The 21506-nt window shown below is 35.8% G+C and overlaps 2 protein-coding genes across 6 annotated transcripts in view; both read left to right on the forward strand.

Moving 5' to 3' along the window:
* The window catches only part of LOC109056880 (membrane-associated guanylate kinase, WW and PDZ domain-containing protein 1-like), a 56707-nt gene extending 46766 nt beyond the window's left edge, over positions 1-9941 (forward strand). For 2 of the 5 annotated variants that reach the window (XM_042762630.1, XM_042762632.1), the window contains 5 exons: positions 4529-4729; positions 5391-5458; positions 5565-5711; positions 6183-6321; positions 9284-9941. In XM_042762630.1, the coding sequence (XP_042618564.1) occupies positions 4529-4729; positions 5391-5458; positions 5565-5711; positions 6183-6321; positions 9284-9675 (947 nt within the window). In that variant the 3' untranslated portion in view covers positions 9676-9941. Of the gene's footprint in view, positions 1-4528; positions 4730-5390; positions 5459-5561; positions 5718-6182; positions 6322-7096; positions 7185-9283 lie in introns of all 5 variants that reach the window. The other 3 variants (XM_042762631.1, XM_042762628.1, XM_042762629.1) reach the window with 3 other exon arrangements.
* A 3714-nt stretch (positions 9942-13655) lies between these two features.
* LOC122145942 (IQ motif and SEC7 domain-containing protein 1-like) overlaps positions 13656-21506 on the forward strand; it is a 56132-nt gene continuing 48281 nt past the window's right edge. Inside the window, 1 exon segment of the mRNA XM_042762627.1 lies at positions 13656-15346. Coding sequence (XP_042618561.1) covers positions 14901-15346 — 446 coding nt within the window. The 5' untranslated portion in view covers positions 13656-14900.

Below are 21506 nucleotides of genomic sequence, written 5' to 3' on the forward strand. Positions count from 1 at the left end.
GTATTTTAGTATGCAGCACTGGTCTTCTGAAGTGAACAGTGTTGCAGTGCCAGCCAGTGCATTTCAGCAGCTGTGGATCACTTTTATTATTGAGATGAAGATGTAAAAAGACTGCTACTATATTAGAAACTTTCATCAGTGATGCTTAAAGACCACCCTGTTTTTATCACTGCACTCATCTGTGCTTTGCATCAGACAGACATGGTCAGTCTGTGTATGAGTGGTGATTTTTCAGTAACACTTTCTGTAAGTTACATAGTTAGACAGCAGGTGGCAGCAATGACTGAATGAGTCACTTATTTTTTCAGCTGATTTGTTTGATAACTGGTTTATTCAGGAACGAAATAAGTAACTGTTTTGTGAGTCATTGAATCATTCACTCAGATGATTTTTTCTAATACACTAATTCACTCAAGAATGAAATGCACTCCTGTGTGTCGCTTGGCAACTCATCGGTTCATTCACTTTTGATTTTGTTTGGTACTATTTAGGCTGGCGGAGCAATAAATGACTAAGTACCTGGCAATGTTGAATCTACTGTATATTGTGTCTAGACTCTTCTGTCTAAAGTTGCTCATCGTTAACTTACTGTTTTTTAACTCACAATCTGTTGGTCTGAATATCAGCATGGCTGTGATTACCTCATGCCTACAGCCAAATCAAGCATTTGATTTACAGAAATCTGTGATGTGCAGAAAGAGTCATCAAATACATACATGTATTTCTGCTAAAAGTGAATTTTATCCATGGTTTGGAGTAAATTGGCATATAGATGGCCTCAAAGCTAACATGCATGGACTAAAAGTCAGATCTGTTAAAAATGTTGTATTTGTGCATTTGAATAAGAAATATCTGTTCACATGGTTCAGCTGAACTCCATAACTTACATGCCAGTGTTTTATCAGGACTAATTGTGTGTGTGTGTGTGTGTGTGTGTGTGTCTTAATTTGTGGCCCATTTGTGGGCATTAGTGTGGGAAAGCATATGCCAACAATACTTCAAACCTAATCCATGAATATATATGATGTTTTGCTTTATTTCTGTGCAAAACATTTGTTTATATTGTTACATTCTTAAAGGGATAGTTCACCCAAAATGAAACTTTTGTCACCATCATGTTGTTTCAAACCTGTATGAGTTTCTTTCTTCTGTTGAACACAAGAAGATATTTTGAAGAATGTTGGAAACCAAACAGTTGTCGGTAGCCATTGACTTCCTTAGTATGGGGAAAAAAAAATACTATGGTGGTAAATGGTTACCAGCAACTGTTTGGTTACTAACATTCTTCAAAATATATTCTTTTGTGTTCAACAGAAGAAAGAAAAGAAAAACTTGAGGGTGAGTAAATACTGTATGGAATACAAGAAATATTTATAGTTGGTACATTTTCCCAATTCACTCGTCTCTGGCATTAGCATCAAAAAGTACATTTTGGACCCTGACTGTAACGCAGGTTTGTTTATAGCTGAAGGATTCTGTATTCCACAATAAAAAGTTTTAAGAGGTTAAAGTTGTTAATAATGCATTTACATCTTTTTGACAACAGTGATTCAGAACAAATGTAAATGTGGTCTGCTCTTTCTCTCTATCATTCAGCACTCAAGTGTTTCTGGAGGCTGAATCTGTGTGACTCACACTGGATGTGGCATTGTGTGAAAAGTAATGATTTTCAGTGACAGCCGTGATTACGACTGTCCTCCACTCATTTTGTAACTCCACTCGTCTGTTTTTCTCAGCTTCACACCTTCTCATATTGAAAGGCCTTTATTATTTGTTATTTATTAATTTAGTGATTTGTCAGATAACAGACCCAATAATGATGTTTTCTTCTGGCTGGTGAGACCAGATTTTTATCTTCTCTGCCACAAAAATATTACAATTATTATATTAGAAATATATTTTTATATGTGTCATAAAGTATATTTAATAAGCAGTTTACAAAAAACAATGTATTATTAGAATTTATCATTAAAATTATAATTATTATAATTTTATTAAGTGTATTTAATGAGAAGTTTAAGAATAATAATTTTTTGTTAGTATTTTTAATTAGTTTTTGATTTAAACTAATTTGTAAAAATAATTATCTAATAAAAAACAACTATATATGATCACCTATATCATTAACATATAAGTCTTAAAGGTACAGTGCACAAAGAGGAAGGAAAACGGTCACGCAAGATTAAATTACAACTGCTTTTGGTGCATTAAATCTTGAGTAACATTATAAGTGGACTTATAATGTGTAGAACGTGGACACTTAACATGAAATCCAGGCTGTTAATCAGGCAACATTAAAAGTCAAATGGTACTTGGATTGTCATTCAGTGTATTGAGTAAAAGCAGGATCTGTAATGCATAACACCTCGTAGACAGATCTAACACTGGCATCAACCCAGCTGAGTAATTGAATGTCATGTTAAACCAAGACGCTAATGCTAGCTCTTACAGAATGATATCCCCTCAGGCTGGGAGTAAGGTTTAGCATGATTTTTTCCCTTTGAGCTAAACTGAGTCAGCATTAAACCTCAATGAAGATTTCGTTTTTTCAGCACACTGCTTACAGAGGTTTATCCCAAGAAAAGAAGAGAGATGTGTGTGGGCATGTGGATATTTGTGTCTCCAACAGAGTGTGCGTGAGTTTGTTTCTAAGTAGGTCAGCACAGGACAAGTTCTTTTCTCGTTAATGGTGCAGACTAATGGAGACAGGCAGATTGACTTAAGGGACAAAGATGTGGACTCACAAGGTGATTTCCCTGTAGTGTCTTCATGTGACTTTTGGATTATTATTGCTCCATTTGTTCTCAGCCCATTACCCTTTACTAACGGATTCAAGAAACTTCCAGCATAAACTCAACAGCTGTACCAGTTTTAATGGAAAGCATATTTTGCAAACTACAACTGTAACAAATATAGATACATCTGTTCAGTTACATACAGTACTAGTCAAAGGTTGGAAACACTTTTTAATGGGATGATTCAGTACTGTTTAAAAGCATCCCAGCATGCACCTCATGAAGGTTGGTTGTTTGAATGTCCAGAGCTTGAATCTAGACAAAGGACAGCAACTTAGAGTAAGCTCAAATAGAAGACAGATAAAAACGATTTGTTTGTTGCTACGTACTCGCCACATTTGCATTTGTGTTGTTTCATTGTTTAAATTAAGATTATGAGAAAGTAGAAAAAAAATAGGTTGATGTTTCCATGATGTTTTGTTTTGTTTGGTTTTTATTTTGTTTGCGTTGGGTTGGTTTGATTTTGTTTTGTCCTCACACTTGCATTTGTGTTGTTTTGTTCTTGAAATTACTATTAAAGAAGTAGAAATAGAAATAACAATAAGTGGATGTTTCCATATTTTGTTTTGTAAGTAGATAAAATCAAAGCTCATTTTTCCAAACATTCTCCTCGTTTTATTGCCTAACTTAAAATTGCAGAACTAAAATTATCAATATTTCTAATGTACATCATAATGTACATTAAGCATGTAAAATTATTTTAAGATTTCACTTGAAGCATCTCAGAGAAAACCGTATAATAACATGCCAACATGCTGTTTACTGGCTTAATACATAAAAACAGTTAATAGTTATCAGTATTTGTCAAATATTTCTAATAATTTTTCAATATTTGATAGCATTTATTTTATGTAAATTGGAATTTGAACCATAATGAAGACATATACCATTACAATGACATTAAAATACGAGACTATTAATTGTTTTGCAAAATGTCTTATTTCTGTATTTCAGCTTTAGTTCAGATGTCTGTAATCTCATATTTCTCTGTAATCCCTAACATCATATCAGCACCTTTAATGGACTGATGACAGTGATTTGAATGGCTTTAAGGATTTGAGTTAAATCTGCAATAATACTCAGCCTACGAGCTGCGTCACAGGTTTCTGTAGGTGACATTCAGTGTGATTTGCTGAAAGGATTTGCAGTAGCTACAGAATCTCTGATTCAGCTGTGTATTAATGATAGATGCCTTTAAAAGCAACACTGGAAAGAGTTTGACATTGAACAAAAGAGAGAAACTTTTTTTTTTGCTTGCTCTATCTACAGTATCTCTCACAATCTCTCTCTCTCTGTCCAATTGCAGTCCCACCCACTATACTCTTTCCACCCTCCATCCATTATCTCTCCCATTTCTCTCCAGAGGGAGAAATCTCCACAGAGGTTTTTTTTATCTGCTTTGGCTTAGATAATCCATCTTGATTCCTAACTGTGTGTGTTTTGTGCAAGTATTTGGTAACTGTTCTTTCTATGCTTAGGGGTTGTTTATTTAAAAGATGCAATGTGATTTTTCTGCTCTTTCTTTTTTCTTTTATTCTGTCTCATATATACTCAGTGAAATGACAGTGTATCATTACTGACTCTCTGATAACAAAGTAACAAACAGTACCCTAGCAACACATAACAACACCCTGGCAACCACTCTTGCATCACAACAGTACTGTGTGGCGAGTTTTGCACAATCAGCACTCTGAATGTTATATGAATGCTATTTATCTCTGTTTGTCCTGCAGCAGTGTCTCTGCTGCCTCACAGGTTTGTGACGGTACGCAGAGGCAGCCCGGCGGCACGCAGCGGTCAGATCCGGCCTGGAGATCGTCTAGAGGCGGTAGACGGGAGATCAGTGGTCAGTTTACCCCACAGAGAGCTGGCACAGATCCTGAGGAGAGCTGGAAACACACTCCGCTTGACCATCGTACCTCGTGCTAGTGCTCGTAAGTGCACTCACCTGGGCTGATCATTTATACTTTTTTAAAGAAATATAGTAGTATTATTTTTTTATGAGCAATATATAACATTAAAATTTTTTTATTTTTTTATGAGTATTTTTTTTTTATGAGAAGTTTATATGTTTAAAAATTGTTTATTTTTTAAACAACCTTCAGTACTGTTTAAATGCATCCCAGCATGCACCTCATGAAGTTGGTTGGTTGGTTGAATGTCCTGAGCTTGAATCTAGATGAATCTATCTCTCTATCGGTCTATCTATGTTCACTGCATAATCCCCATACTTGAATTTTTTCATATTTTTATTGTTTATTGTTTGTTTTGTCTGATTAGGCAAATATTGAAAGTACGTAGATAAAATCAAGGCTCATTTTTCCAATATTCTCATCTTTTGAGAACTAAAGTTATCTATATTTTTTAATGTACATCATAATATTTCACTTGAAGCTTGTAAATTATTTGGCCCTTTGTAAATGGTTAAGATTTAATAACAGCCAACATGCTGTTTAGTGGCATAAAATATAAAAACAAATATATCAGTATGGGCTAATAAATTTTTTTTTCTTTTTTAATTATTATTATTTGTTTTTGAATGAGCAATAGATAACATTATAGCAAAAATGTATCCTAATACCTTTCTGCTGTCAGATTCCTCCGAGCGAGCAGAAAATGACTCTGATTATAAGAACAGGAAAACTCACAGATCAAAACCAAAGGTCAGCTATACTTTCATCTTACAGTGCCTGAACATAAGCTATGTGGCAAAAAATGGCAAAAAATAACTCTTTTCCTTTTTTTGGTCCACATTAAAACACAAAGCAGGATGCCACGCGGTACTACAGTGTGGAACTGGAGAGGGGGTCCACTGGATTCGGCTTTAGTCTGAGAGGAGGGAGTGAGTATAACATGGGCCTCTATGTGCTGAGACTGATGGAGGGAGGACCAGCCTCACGCAGCCACAAAATACAGGTGCGGGTGTGTGGCTTTGATCTTGATATACTATTGTGTATAAAATTATACAAAAATGCCTGAAAAAACACTTATAGACCAATGTAAAGAGACTAAATAATGTAAATGGAAGGTTTATGTAAAGAGACTAAATAATGTAAATGGAAGGTTTTAGGTTAGGGTCAGTCTGTAGTAATTATAGTAGCTCAAGAACTACTGTATAAGTCAAGATATCAAGTCAAGAGAAAGCTCTTTTATGTTACTGCAGGTATGAAAGACATCTCTTGTGCTTAGTGTGGTATTGTGAAAATATTAGGCAATTACAAAATGTTTGCTTTTTTGGGACCTCTGAATTTTCAGCATCATCACTACTCCATCTTTGCTGTGCTCAAGAAACATTTTAAAAACATTTCTTATTATTATGTGCCTCTGTAAAAATCATGTCAATTACACAGTTGTGTCTGATTTCTGTGGTAATTGTGTATGTTGCAGGTGAGTGATCAGTTGGTGGAGATCAATGGAGACAGTACAGCAGGAATGAGTCACAGTCAGGCTGTGGAGCAGATCAGGACCGGAGGAAGCAGGATACACCTCGTGTTCAAAAGAGGAAATGGATACGTCCCTGACAACGGTAAGACAACAGATCAGAGGTCAGCTGAACATCACATTATCATACATCATCTAAAATATTAGATGGTCATATTCACATTCCTTTTATGATCCGTTTGCTATCACAAATGGTATTATGGGTTATCAGATATAAAAGAATGTAATTGTTTGTAATAGTGGTTTAACCATGTGTGGTTATGTGGCTTCTTTATTGCTTTTTCTTTGTAGATGTAGACTTGCATATAGAATGTGCAGAATTTAATGAATGGTGTGGTCAAAAGTGACTATATATTAATGGCCTCAAATGTGGCTCATCCAGTCAACTTTTAATGTTTGTAATGTTTGTTTTATCATGGCCACTGTACAGATATTGAATATGTGAACAGTCATTTGCTACCTATGATAATGTATTTCACTTTTTCTATTAGCTTACTAATAGCTGTTCTCTGCTTTCTTATTTGGACTTTTTTTTCCTTTTCCTGTTCTCTTTGATTTCATATTTTTGATATTCCTTATGATCCACTTTTACTTATTATCCAATATTATCCACTCATTAACAAATTTATGTTTACTTCTCTTAATTTGCTTTTGATTTTTGGTCATCTCATTTGGCTTTCCCTTCATCCTTCATCTCGCTGATTTCTTTTGATTTTCATCTTCTTTGATCTTTCGTTGTCTTTATTTCTTATGAACCATTTTTTTAATTCATTTCACTTTCCTCTTAACTTTCCCACCTCTCCATCAACGCTTTATTTTTTAAATTCTTTTGGCCTTCCCTCTTCCTCTTCCTCCTGTAGTGGAGCTCTCCAGTCTCTCTCTCTGTATGACCAACTCCAAGCTGGGCGAACCGTGTTTCTATGTGATTGGAAGGCCAGAAAATACGCGGTTGGTAGCTGTTCCTGTTAGTTCTGCGTTTTAATGTTTCTCTACATCTCTCTCATATTTCTCTGTCATCTAAACGTCTTTGACTGCTTTCCACTCTCCCTGTCATATGTTTCTGTGATATCAACTGTGATGTGATGAAAACAGCTGTGATGTTCGTTGGTAATTCCAGATGAAGCTAATTAAATTAGTCTTTTTTTTTTTAATTATTATTATTTTAAGGCTGTCAATAAATTAAAATAATTGCCATTTTAAGATTGTCAATAAATTAAAATAATTGCCATTGATTTCATGATTTGTTTAGACTGTCAATAAATTAAAATAATTGCCATTGATTTCATGATTTGTTTACAATAAATGTAATAATATGAATAATATGATTATAAACCATCCAAATGAATACAGTTAAGAGACATTATGGCATTTTGAAGGATGTCAGGCATCAGCTGCTCTGATATGAGAGGAGAGTTCCTCACAGAATAGAATGATGATAAGGGGACATGATTAAATGTCTTTAATTTATTATTACATTATTTTGTTTCTTTCAAAATGTTGTCCATTAATTTTCAGTGCATTCAGCTTCTTGTTTAATGAGAGAAAATAAAATATGATGAAGAGATGTCCTTTGACAGTGTAGCAGCCCTTAGTTGGCCCTCTCATTACCATTTTTAAATGGTGCTTTTATTTCATACTAGTTTATCTTCAATAATATCTTGGTAGTTAATCATGGTAATTTCATTTCGCCACACAAAGACTGCAAATGATTTTATTATTTTTAATCATGTAATTTGGAACAATAATTACTCTTAATTAAAAAGTGCTATTAATTATATGAATCAATTATATTAGACATTTTGGCTAAATAATTGTCCTGCTAATATTCTGACTATTTTGACTAAGTGTTTTAGGTTAGGATGTGAACTAAGTTGCAGGAAACTGTATGAATATCAACAGTGTTAAACATACTTAGAAACATTAATATGTTAACTTTGGTAGCCCTAATTATGTTATTTGCCTTTATTGTAATTGTAAACAGATTTTATTTATTTATTTTCGTTTCTTTTTTTTTTTTCTTTTTTTTAGTTATGTCATACTCTGTTGCATATAATTAAGTGGTTCATTATTAGCATATCAAAAGCTTTTGCATTTCAAAGCTTCTTATCTTTTGGTTTTAATGAGTCAGCCGCAGCTTTAAATGTGAAGCACATGGCACATTCAGAATTACCTCAAAGTCCTGACTAAAGAGGGGGACAAAAGACCTGAGAGAAACACTTGAAGTACTCTGGAACATTAGCTGTGATTGGTATTCAAAGCTATCTAAACCATAATTGACTTTCCATTTTACTTGAACAAGAGTTGCTTAAATATTTTCTCATACAAATCCCGTCTTTTCTTCTAAAATCTGCAACAAAAGCACTGAACTATTTGTAACAATGTTTGTGAATGTTTAAGAAATAATCCACCAAAGAAAGAGAACGTTGTCATTATTTATCCGTCCTTACTTGTTCCAAACCTGTATGCTGTGATCAAAAAACAAACAAACATAAAAGTAGTGTGTACCACTCGTACAGTATATTTCAAGTCATGCCACTTGACATCAAACCGAAAGTAACAATGAAGTGGAAGCTTTTCAGTGAACAAACAACTTCTTTCCATTAAATCCAATAATTTGACTACTAGTCAACCATCATGAACGATTCCTAGTATGAACTACCTTTTAATGTGCTTCTGTTGTGCTTTTTTGTGGCTTTAGAGGCTCAACAGACATTGTTACAGGGTTATTATAGTTATATAAATATGGTTTTTGAACTATATGGTATATGGTTTTTATGGCTTTAACTTAACTTAATTTTTTTCTAGCGAGTTGCCAAGTCATCATTTGTCATTTTCCTATAGTTTAACTTGATGTATTAAAATATCAGTGTGGAATTCCTTAAAAATTCTCCTTTTGTTTTCTACAGAAAAACAAAAAGTTTGGAATGTTCTAATGTTACATAATTGGGCGAGTAAATGATAACTGTTAATTTTTTAGTTTAACTATCCCTTTTTTCCCATTTCCCTTTTCTCTCCACCATCATCTCTCTCATGTGTTTCACTCTCAGACCGTGATCACGTCACAGCTGTCTCCTCCTCACCCCAGGCCCTGCAGTCGGGTTTGGCTGCAGTGAGCCGTCGCCTTGCTCAACAAGACGCCACATCCAGAGTTCAGGAACCAGGAAAGACCAACCGAGAGCAGAGAGAACAGAGAGAGAGGGGAAGTGATGGAGAAGACCGCGAGAGACCTGACACTCTCGAGGGCGGCAATCAGGGCAGGGGGCGAAGGTCGAGAGACAAAAGGAGGAGACGAAGGACACAGAGCTTGCCTAGACTGCCGAACAAAGTGAAGAAAACATGCAGGGAAGGGTTGAAAAAGATGACAAGAGAAGGGAAGGGAAGACATGTCAAGATGGAGCAAGAGCGAGGAGAGGATGAGACGGGTGGAGAGAAAGATTGAGAGCAAGAACACACAAACTATCAATAACCAGAGACTTCCTGAGCCTAAACTGCAGTGGGAGGAAGATGAGGAGGAGGACGAGTGGGAAAGAGAGACAGAACAAGTGTGGATGAGAGAGAGAGAAAGGCTGAAAGACAAAGAATGGGAGAGGGAGGAGAGGAAAACGCTTGCTTCAGAGGGCGACAAGGAATGTGAAATAGAAAATGAGGCAAATAAGGAAGTGCTTGAGTGGGAGCTGAACAAAAAAAATTGAACGAGGGATTCCAGACAAACATAGAGCGAGAGTATGAAAATAAAGCAGAAACAAGTTTCGGTAATCGTCTGCCTTACCCCATTTGCTTTCATCACATCTGCACCATCCAACTATGCAGAGTCCGAGTCAGGAACTAGTGTGTCAGAGTGGAGCGTTTCTGCAGCCAGTATCTCTGGTCTCTCAGTGTATCGGAATGAACGTCAGGACTCGAAAAACCACACAGAGGGCGCCGGGGCCCCCCCTTCCAGGCCCCTGGATAAAACCCAGCTCACAGGGGTTCATTAGAGAGGTTGAGAGGGATATGGATGGTTGAGAAAGGAAGAGAAACAGAAACATAATTTATGTTGCTAAGGCAACTATCAATATTACTATTGATTATACTTGTGTTTAAAGTCGCAGTGAAACTCAAGTAGTGACAATCTTTCGTATTTGTGGCGTACATCTGAGTGAAATGGTTTGTCGAAAAGAAAGAAATGTAGGACGGGGACTTGGTAAAATATCTTGGTAGTTGATTGGATGGAGGCAGATCTGAATGCCAGCTTGCAGCTGATTGTAAGAAAGGGGCGGAGTTTAAGCAGACGAAATGATTGTACTGCGGTAGTCCAGCATATGTCACCAGTAGCAACAGTAAATTTTGCTAATGTTTTTGCTAATTTGAATTATGCTTATTTTTTTGCTTTTTTGGTTTGGAATTTAAGTAATTTTAATTTTTTTCATTTATTTATATAGCAGGCACTTTTATCAAAGGTGACTTACAAATGAGAAAAATATCAAACATTCGTGCCAACAATATTCATAGTACTGTACACAATGCCAAGTTTAAAGTATGAAGTAGTTTGATGCACAACCATCCAGAACATGCTGAGAAACTTCAAAATTTCGTGCCAACAATATTCATAGTACTGTACACAATGCCAAGCATCATGGTGGTTTGTCCTGCATGAGGCAATGCCATTATTAACACACATCTTTTACTTTTGTGCCAAATTGTTTTTACAGGACATTATTTCTATTATATTGTTTTTCCCTGCTCATTTAAGCAGTTCTTGAACACTTCCACTGCAGCTTGCTCTCTCAAGCATTTCTCTCTTCATCTCTTTCGCTTTGTCCTCCATGAAGAAAGTCTGGCATTATTAACTACTGCAGTATATAACAGTACTGTTCAAAAGTTTTTGTGCAGTAAAACTGTTTTTTACAGTTTTTTATCTTTTGTTATCAAAGAAACCTGGAAAAACTGTATTTTAAAAATTTTAAGATTTCAGGTTTTAAACATTAACCAAACATTCTCTTTATAATTCATGCTACCTTGAAATCCAGTTCTCTGCCTTTAGCCTTATAGCTGATTTTTAATTTGCATGCTTGTGAATGAAGTGTGTACATTATGTAAACTTAAAGATTTCAGGGGAGATATATTTGTCACACTCCCTATAGTTCCCCCTGATTTTAAATCATTATAATAATGTTTTAATTTAATGCATTTGTTCAAAAATGATTCCCATTTTGTGCCCTCTATTTTTCGACATCTCAGGGAGCAGATATAAAAACTGTAAACTTTTTTTTCTTTTTTGAGTATGCCTCTATACACCCTTAGTGTGACCCTTACTGTTGCCTTGGTGACAAAAGACTCCTCCTGTCTGCTGACCTTGGCCTCTGTGACCTCAGATATCTCAATTAAGTTCAAAATTAAATGTCACATGATCCATATTTGTAAAAGTTTTCCTTTTGACAAAGTTGTATGTCATTTAAAAGGAATATTTTGACCCATGACACATTTCTTGCAGTTAACAAAGTATGATTAACACATACAAAGATTAACTGTCAGTCCAACAGTTTCAGATGAATTATCTGTAAAAACATTAAATGAGACTTCACTATGAAACATGAAGTGTCATTTATAGAAAACAGTTATACTTTATGAAATGGTTCTCTTGGCAGGTTTGACCCCATCAACCAAAAAGGACTGATGTTTTGTACTGAAAATATAAGTTGGGCTTTGCAATATTGAGAGGAGTTGTGCCAAGCCTGCAAAACCTCTTTAGTTTAATGCACCCAGGGTCTTTATCTTTACTGATGAAAGCTTGCTAGTAAACATGAGAGAGAGGTTGACTGTATTATGCTTTTGTTAACTGTTGAAATACTGATGATATTTTATCATTTAACCTAAGAACTGTGCCTACTGTTTACCAGTTGTTTTCCTTGATTTATTTTTTTGCTGATCATTAAGTTCCTAATCTGTCATCAAACCCAAAATTGTTCATTCTGTGTGTCATACTGTCTACCAGAATGTATGCACATTTAAACTATGCATAAGATGCTGGCATTTTAATTGAGACAGCAGTGTAATCTGTGCAGCCCCAGCAGGTCTGGGATCAGTTTGTTGAAGTCAGTCTGGTGTTGGTGGTCCACACATCTTTAAACATATCATAAAATTCAGAGTATGAACCAATGCCACATAAGCTTTCACTAATGAGTCATGTTTATTACATGTTCAATCTGAAGAATCTGACATTGTCTTTATGTCCATATACATACTAATGTCTATGACCATATGTACCAATTGTAAATAGATACAAATATAAATATATAAAAATTATATATATACATATAAGATTATGTTTCTATTATGATTATATTGTTATAATCCATTGTAACCCAGATGCAGGTAACAAATTATATAAGAGTTATAATAAAGATTCATCTATCTACCTGAGATCAGTTGTGGCCTGGAGTGAATTTTCTTGCTTGCTTTGTGTGTGTGTGTGTGTGTGTGTGTGTGTGTGTGTGTGTGTGTGTGTGTGTGTGTGCAGTGATACTTTGTGTTTTTGTTTTTGTCCTGAGCAGTAGATGACAGCAAAGCTTATTGAAAAGTACTTTGTATCAAGAATATAGAAAAAACTGTATGGTTATAACTTTACTTTAGTATCTGAGATTTAGTATTTGAGAACCAAAAACAACAACTACTACTTATATTACTGCTGATATTTATAATAATTATTATTTTATTATGTATTATTAGTATAGAATTTTAGAATAAATAATACAATTATATTAGACACTTACTTTTTAATGTTTAAATGTCAGTTTCGAAATGAAATGTTTCATCTAATATTGTATTAATACTATTATTAATTAATTATATCGTACAACACTTCCACGGTTATTACAACTCTATTCATTTTCAACTAAATTTGCTTCATAATTAGATTCTAAATGGTCTGTGAAAGTGAAATAAACTCATTTCTGCATGTTGTGGCATCACTTTTACTTAAAATGAAGGCAAAAGAAAATTAAGTTTTCAATTTTAGTGGTTTATAATATTTTACAATCTACATTTTCCATAGTTACTGCAATTATTATTATTATTATTTTAGTTCCTGCTGGAAAATCCAGTTTAAGTGGTAGCTTTGTTTAAGAGCATGGTTTAGCTGGTGTGGAGAATAGCTAATGACCATCTCAGACCAGCCAGAAACTATTTACTATGGTGTTAAAAAAAAAAAAAAAAAGCTACCAGTTTTTACCAGGTTTGTCTAACAGGAAATTGATTTTGTTTAGCCTAATTGAAAATAAAATAAAATCACTTTCCTAATATTAATTATTTGACAGTAACAGTTGTAACTATGGTATTTTACCAGAGATATTGTAACCATGGTAATTTTTGTAAGGCTACTGAAATCATTTCCATGTGTAATATGTTTGTGCTTCGTTGTTGAAGTCTCTCTCTCTCGCGTGCTGAAAAGATCTTGCGTGGGTTGGCTGTGTGACGAGCGCAGGAAAGACGAGTTTAACGCTTCTCTGCCTGCAGTTGCTATCGGATCTGTCAGGTGAGGAACGCGCTCACGAACCTGAGCGACCGCGAGATCATCTCCAAAACCAGCAGCACAGAGCAGCGCGAACTTTACAGCAGGTGGTCCAGCTCGAAGATCGACGTCTGGGAAAAGTCTGCTGAGAGAAGACAAACGACGGTGTTATTCAAACTCGACGAGGTTGAATTAAACAAGAAGAGCGAATTTTGATCTCGAGATGAACTGAATGATATCCATGAAAATGGGTTGAGGAAAAGAAACCGATAAAGAGAGGTGTAAGTAGGATTTTTAACATACGTGAAGCCATGTATAGCCTACATTTCATTTTGAATATATATAAATATATATTACTGACACTATATTGAGCAAGTGTGTCATAGACTTTTAATGTTTCAGTCGCAAATTCCTCTTCTGCTGCCTGAATGAAGACAGTTTACTGTGTTGAGATGTTGGAAATTACATTTGTGGTTCAGTTTTACGGAATTTCACTTTTCTGTTAATGAAGAAAGCCTTTTCTTCACTTTATTTTTTTACAGTATGTTGAATATCTCAAGCTGTACAGCTCTTGGATTTCAGGGATTAGATTTATATCTGTTTGCTGCTGTTCCTCATTTTCCACTGTGCTACCTCAGCATGTGGGAGTTATGTGTAGCACAGCAAATCTCAAGATGACTGGATTATATAATGAAACACTAGAAATGATCTATAGATGTTATTTCCTCTGACTGTAATATAGGCATTTATTTACATCACTTATGATTTCATGTCGTCATTGGACTCAGATGGATCTTTTTGTCTGGAAAAGCTACAAGCTGATGCCCAGAACTGTCCATGTCTTTTTTTTCTTCTTTATACATCATCTTTTTTCACTAACTTGTTGAAGTACAATCTTTGCAGCTGAGAGGATGCAAATTATTGACCTTTGAACTCATTTGCTGAGAGCTGTGGTTACCGCTGTACTTTTTTACATTTGAAGTATTCATGGATGAACATTAAGACGCAGTCGATAACATTGGTGCTCTACATGTTCTGTGCTGGTGTTTTTCAGTTGTTGAGACTCATGTTGCAATTTATAGGATAAAAGACATTTTTATCAAGTTTCTACCTTCAGGCTCTTTTGTTTTATCTCCCCCCCACTGAACTTATCAGGTGGGGGGGGGGCCCAAATTATGGAGTCCAACCCAGACAGCCCAAATCGGGCTGTGGAGTATCTTCTGGAGCTCAATAACATCATTGAGAACCAGGCCAAACTTCTAGAGACGCAGCGTAAACGCATCGAGGAGCTCCAAACACAGCTAGACCGGGTCAACCAGGAGAACCAGGACCTGCGGCAGGACCGGAACCCGGGAACCGAGAACTTGACGCAGAACCACAACTACAACCAGAGCTCTAAGCCCAGCCAGCCGTCATCACTACCAAACCACAGTGCTGGAGGTGTCCATCAGAACAGCAGCAGTAATATACCCTCATCCACGGTGCCGGGTCCAGCTCGACGGACCCACACCAGACTGACCCGGGGCCTGTCATGTGGGTCAGCCCCTGTGGAGAAAGAGAGAGGCCGACTGGAGCGGAATGACAGCTCTGGGACTAACAACACCTCGACTCTACGGAAACAGTAAGTGTCTCGTTCTTTTAGTTAAACCTCATCATGGTGGTTCCAGGTTATTGGATGTTTGGGCCTTTTGTGCTATATTTGTGGTGTGAGGAGAGGTTTAGGGTGAGTGCTGATATGAATTACCAAGCCTTGTCAACAAAAGAGTGTGTGGCAGAGATGACAACTGAAGTCAGAGAGTCACATTTAAGTTGATTTGAGAATTTTAGACCTACCTTGAAACTTTACTTGGATTCCAGCTGTTTCAGTATATATTTTGATGTAATATTGTATGATATAATATAATATAATATAATATAATATAATATAATATAATATAATATAATATATTGAATCCTAGACATTTTTTCTAGGAGTATTATATTATATCGTAAGGTTACCTCATTCAGTTGCCTATTTATTTACTATGGGGTAACTTTTAGAGACATTTTATATTAAAGGGGTCATATGATGTTGCTAAAAAGAACATTATTTGTGTATTTGGTGTAATGAAATGTGTTTATGTGGTTTAAGGTTAAAAAACACATTATTTTCCGCATACTGTACATTATTGTTTCTCCTCTATGCCCCGCCTTCTGAAACGCGTAAATTTTCACAAGGCTTATCTCTCTGAAAAGCGAGGTGTGCTGTGATTGGCCAGCTAACCTCGAGGTGCGTTGTGATTGGCTGAATGCCTCAAGCGTGTGACGGAAATGTTACGCCTCTTAACATATTGTGATCCCTTGTCCGGTCGGAGCGACGAGACATAAACATAAAAACCATTATAAACATGATATAAACATGATTTCTAGTCATGTCTTCTTTTGGAAGGCCAAACAAAGTAGTTTCGCTTTCTCAACGAAACAGCATCACACACCGCAGCCGGCTTGAGTGAGCAGAGGCGGGCGGCTTGACAACGGTGCGGCAGGCTGGACTTCGCTTAAGTCCGCGGTGAAAGCTGATTCAGTGATCCACAGTGCAAAGTTGATGTATTTCCTCAGCGACCAGCACGGATCAGCTCCAGGCATGACGAAGCGGATATCGTACTCTTTTGGAAGGCCATTCAAAGTAGTTTCGCTTTCACAGTGAAACACACAGCGTCTATAGGACTTGGTGGCGGCGGCAACAACAATACTACAACCAGAATAAAAGTTACGCCTTCTTTCTTTGCGTGAACATTTGGGCGGCGTTATGCAAATCTTCCCACATACTGACGTAGAGATGTGGGGGCATGTTAGAACGAGCCGTTTCAGGGGGGCGTGGACAAGTCTTAACTTTTATAAAGAATATCTCTTTGGGGTTTGAGACTTTAGTCTTTGCATCTTTACAGATTCCTTCATTCACCAAGAGCTTGTAACTTTCCAAAGAGAAAGGAAAATTTGAAATCGCATCATATGACCCCTTTAAAAAAGCTCCGAACCCCACCCCAGAAAAAAAACGTCAAAAATTGTTCAGAAATTGTTTTTGATGAAACTGTGACCTAATAAAAATAATAATGTTGAATTCTCATTTGACAAGATTTATAAACATGTCATGAAACAGAAAAATATTAATTAAAAATATATTAAGACTTAATCTTGAAAAACTTGACACTTGTGAATTTGAGACTTGGATTGTATGTCAGAATGCATTTCTTCTGTTTTTGTTTGGTTTGAGCTTTATTTTGGGTTTATGGATGCAGTTTGAATAGCACATTGTAAACCCCTTCAGAAAGAAGTGAGACCTACATTTTTGTGTGAAGGACGATGCTCTGTGTATGTTATGTGCTTGGCAAAAGCCCAAACCGTGTTAATGTTTTGCTGAAACACTTTTGGGGTCTCTGGAATTCAATTGAAATACCCACTTCTCTCATTGTTATTTTGTTTGCTTATCTTGCTCAAGCTTTATGCTTCCTTGTTTTCCATTTCTAAATAAGCAAACACATAGAGTTTGTTGTTGGTGGGTGAAAGGTTAACTATTCTGCAGATGTTTTTTCTGCATCCTTGGGTGATCCAGACGTCAACAAAAGCAGCAGCTACAGAGCGTCATACTCAGCGTGTTTCTTCCTCTCTCTGCCTCATTGAGCTCAACCCGCTACCCAACTCATATAATTATGTTTGCTCGCTCATCGCCGGCAGCTGCACAACCCCTGTATTCTGTGCTCAAGTGTCTCGAGAGCTCTCAGATCTGTTCATCTTCTGCCTCGTTCATCCTTGCTTGTCTGAAATTATTGACTAGAACCATCCATCACTCTCCTTTCACAATGTTGAATCATCGTGTTCAGAAAAAGGCACAATAAAACTAAAATAAACCAGGCTGATTGGGGGAACACAGGTTTAATGTTTCTCACAAGCATTCAGTGTGATGTTCAGATTTGGCACTATAATTCACATCTAATCCCGTTTCTAAGCATTTCTACAGGGTTGCACTGAAAATTATTTTTTTTTTCCAGCAAGAATTTCACAGCTCACTGTATACATCTACCTTTTGACATGGGTTGATAGATACATGTCATGAGATGAAATACCAGAATTGATTGACTCTGAAATATAATTTTTGTCATATTTGCTGATCTTTGTCTGATGGTTCAGATTATTTTATTGAAAAGGAATTTTTGAACAGTTTATGACAGTTTACAAAAGCAATTCACTGATTAATTTGTTTCATAAACTCAAAATCATTCCCTGTGAGGCTTTTCACTTTTCTTTTTTTTTTAATAGAAAAACAAATTTAAAGTTGTGAAACTAGTGTTTATCATTGATGTTTTTGAAACTGTCTAGTAAATTTAACAAATAATTACATAAAGAAACAACAAGTATCACATTGAATAAAATGTGAAATATTTAAGAAGAAAGTCTAAAATGTCATTTTCTTGTAATGTAATATGTGTTATTGAAATTGTTATTACAACTTGGAAAAATCATTTTTACAAAAATTCACAAATCACACAACACCAGAAGTGAATGCTTAATGGGCTGTATAATAAATGTAATCAGTAGGCCTACTTATTATTTGGTGGATTTCTACACTACACTTTCAACCCATTTCGTGTGTTAATTTAAAATCAGTTAAGGTATACTGTACCTGTATTTATTCCCACTTTTTAAAAACCAAGAAGGATTTGTAAATTCTAAGTTGGAGAATTAATTTGTTTGGTATTACAGGCAAATGGTATTCAGTGACTCTCTCTCTCTCTCTCTCTCTCTCTCTCTCTCTCTCTCTCTCTCTCTCTCTCTCTCTCTCTGCATCCTCTTCCTCCTCTTCGCCTCCTCCCATGGGGCTGTTAGTCATTAGTAAGGAACACATATTAGTTATTTATGTGGGTGTAAGACTGTGCTGATTGGCTGGGCAGTTTGTTCCAGTACTACAGAGATCATAGCGGAGGCAGCAAATGAAACGCTTCCATTTTTATCTAGATTTATTTGAGATCCTCTAATTAGCTCCTTCACTATGATTTTAATTGTGCTTGTGCTCCAGCGTTTACCACAGCGACCTCAGATTTATGACCTCATTGGCACTTTTAAACCTGTTGTAATGGCTGTACTGACTGAAGGTTTCCTTAATTTTAGGATGCTACTGCACAATATTGTAAAAAAAAAAAAAAAAACATATACAGATTGAGGTGTAATGTGCCTTTATCGATTTCAGTGGTTTTCATCAACACATGTTTAGAAAGCACCACAGAGAGCAATTTTAGGGTTTATAGGAAGCTTTTTTGTTATTAAAGTATTATTGATATTAGATGAAATGGTATGAAAATTTCTAATCATGATTAAAGTGACAAAAATTATCACAGTTATCAGTATTAACATGCTATTGTTAAAAATGTGCTGGGAATTTTCAAAAATTACTGAGACATGAATCGTTTCTCCAAGTTTTATATTTAAAATCAACTAACAACAAATAAAATTACTTTTTGTTTGCATAAACATTAAAACAATAACATTACCAATGATGTCTGGATTTTAAATGACAACATGACTGACAACAGTTTATCTAATAACATGTACTAAATGTTCAAATAAAGCTTTGAAAAAAGTTTCATAAAATGGTAAACCTCACATTTCAGCCTTTAAATAAAGAAAAGGGTTAAGTTTTAAATATAAAATGATGATTGATTAATAAATGATTATATGTATTTTATCCACTCCATAAGTAATTCTAGATACCTTATCCGAATTGTTTAAATGTGTAGAATCCACATAAGCTTGTTTTTCATCAACTGGTCAAAATTTACATCAGGGCATGCCAATTTGGTCCATTTTTGGCCAGACAAAACCTGCACACAGGCTGAATTTAAATGTAACTCTGTAAATCCACTCACTGACAGCAGGTGGCGCTTATGGAACAGCAGAATTAAAGCATTGCAATAAGAACACTTCTTTATTAGGTAGTATTACATGGAGCGAAGATGAAAACAAAATGCCATTGAATCTTTTCTGAAGACAGTCAGAACCTTGTGAGAGTTACATTCATATAATTAATTCATTCATATATTAATTTGTATAATTTCCTTAGCACTCTTTTAAAACCTCCCAGCTTTCCGCCATGTTTTCACTCAAAAATATTTTTATTTTTGTTGTGTGTATTTTAGAATGTTACTTATGTTTTTGCTTTATGCTGGATAGTATTTATTTATCCTGAGTTGTTCCAATCGCAGTATTGATAATTAAAATATGAAACGGTAATACTAACCGTAGGGAATTTTATCATGATTTATCATCCGGTAATCATTTCATCCCTAAACTATTATGTATATCATGCATATCTCTCCCTTACTGTGGAACATAACAGGAGAAATTTTGAAGAATTGTACTGATCACTCTTTTTTCATACAGTTATAATAAACTGAAGCATTTAAGCTTCGCAAAGGCTGCACAAGCATAAAATATCATAAAGAAAACAAAAGTGGTCCATTTGACTTATTATGCAATTATTATTATTATTGTGCATTATTTTTCAAGTCTTCTAAAGATAGCTTTTTGTGGCAAACAGAATGACATTTAAGTAATTTATTCACATAATCATCCCCTTCAGTGCTGTTAACCCCTGGTGACCTGTTCCTGAAATATGGTGCACAAGTCATATCAAGATCTACTTTTATGACACTTTTATGCTTTTTGGAGCTTGACAGCCTCAGTTTTTGGTCCCTTTCATTATAAAAAGAAACATTTTTCCCCAGAAGAAAGTTATACAGGTTTGAAGGGTGATGAAAATGATGAAAGCATGTTAATCTTTGGGTGAACTGTGTCTCTTTAAAGCATTCATCCACGACCCAAGTCTATTGAGTTATTTTTAAGAGCCATTTCAGCCATTAAGGAGTCTTCATTTTCTTTCCTAAAGCATGAAGCCTGTTATTCCTGACATCATTCTGCTCTCTGAATCTTGTCTCATCCCCTTTTCACACTCATCTCTCACAATCCCAGCATCCTATTTTCACTGCTTCAGGTCAGAGGTCATTCTTTATTCATATCCTCTCTCCGCCTTTTCCCCCTTCCATGCTCTTTTCTCCCACTCTCTCTATCTTTTGATTTGGTCTATCCATTTATGAATTATGAGCTTTTTTTAAACTCTCTCTGCTTGTGTTTTTAGGTGTCTCTCTCTCTCTTTTCATGTGTGCCACCCTCTCTGTGGCCAACAGATGGAGAATCAGTGTGTGTGTTCCACCGTTTCTCTTTTAGAGTCAAACATGCTGAGAGAAGGTCTTTCTCTCTCACTCTCCACGCTCCTCCATTTTAGCGCGCTCATCTCCATGTAGTCTTACAGTAAATGCTGTATTTGATAATCTCTCCATCGTTCTATTGTCATCTGTCTCTCTGTATGTGTCTGTTGATTATATGGCATTAGGTCAGGGTTGTCCAGCAGGTATTAATTATTGACCCATGTTGTGCTTCTGGACTGCTCCTGATGGCTCAGACTGTGTGCCAGCCGTCTGAAGCTCTACTCCAGCTGACCTCTGCTGTTAGTGTCCTTTGGAATAGCCTTGAGCATTAGCAGTTAGACAGCGTGGAAATAAATCTGACCCTGGTTACTTTGTTTTCATTATTATTTATCAACTTTCACAACCTTTGAAATGTCGTTTCTGCTGACATAAACATGGCGAGAGGGGGAAATATAATGTGAACTAATGATATCATTAGGAATCGGTCACAATGGTTGACTAGGCTTTAAATTCATCACCTTTAAAGCATTGCTGCTATAGCCA

This window comes from Cyprinus carpio, chromosome A8 (assembly GCF_018340385.1).
Source record: "Cyprinus carpio isolate SPL01 chromosome A8, ASM1834038v1, whole genome shotgun sequence".
Taxonomy (NCBI): domain Eukaryota; kingdom Metazoa; phylum Chordata; class Actinopteri; order Cypriniformes; family Cyprinidae; genus Cyprinus; species Cyprinus carpio.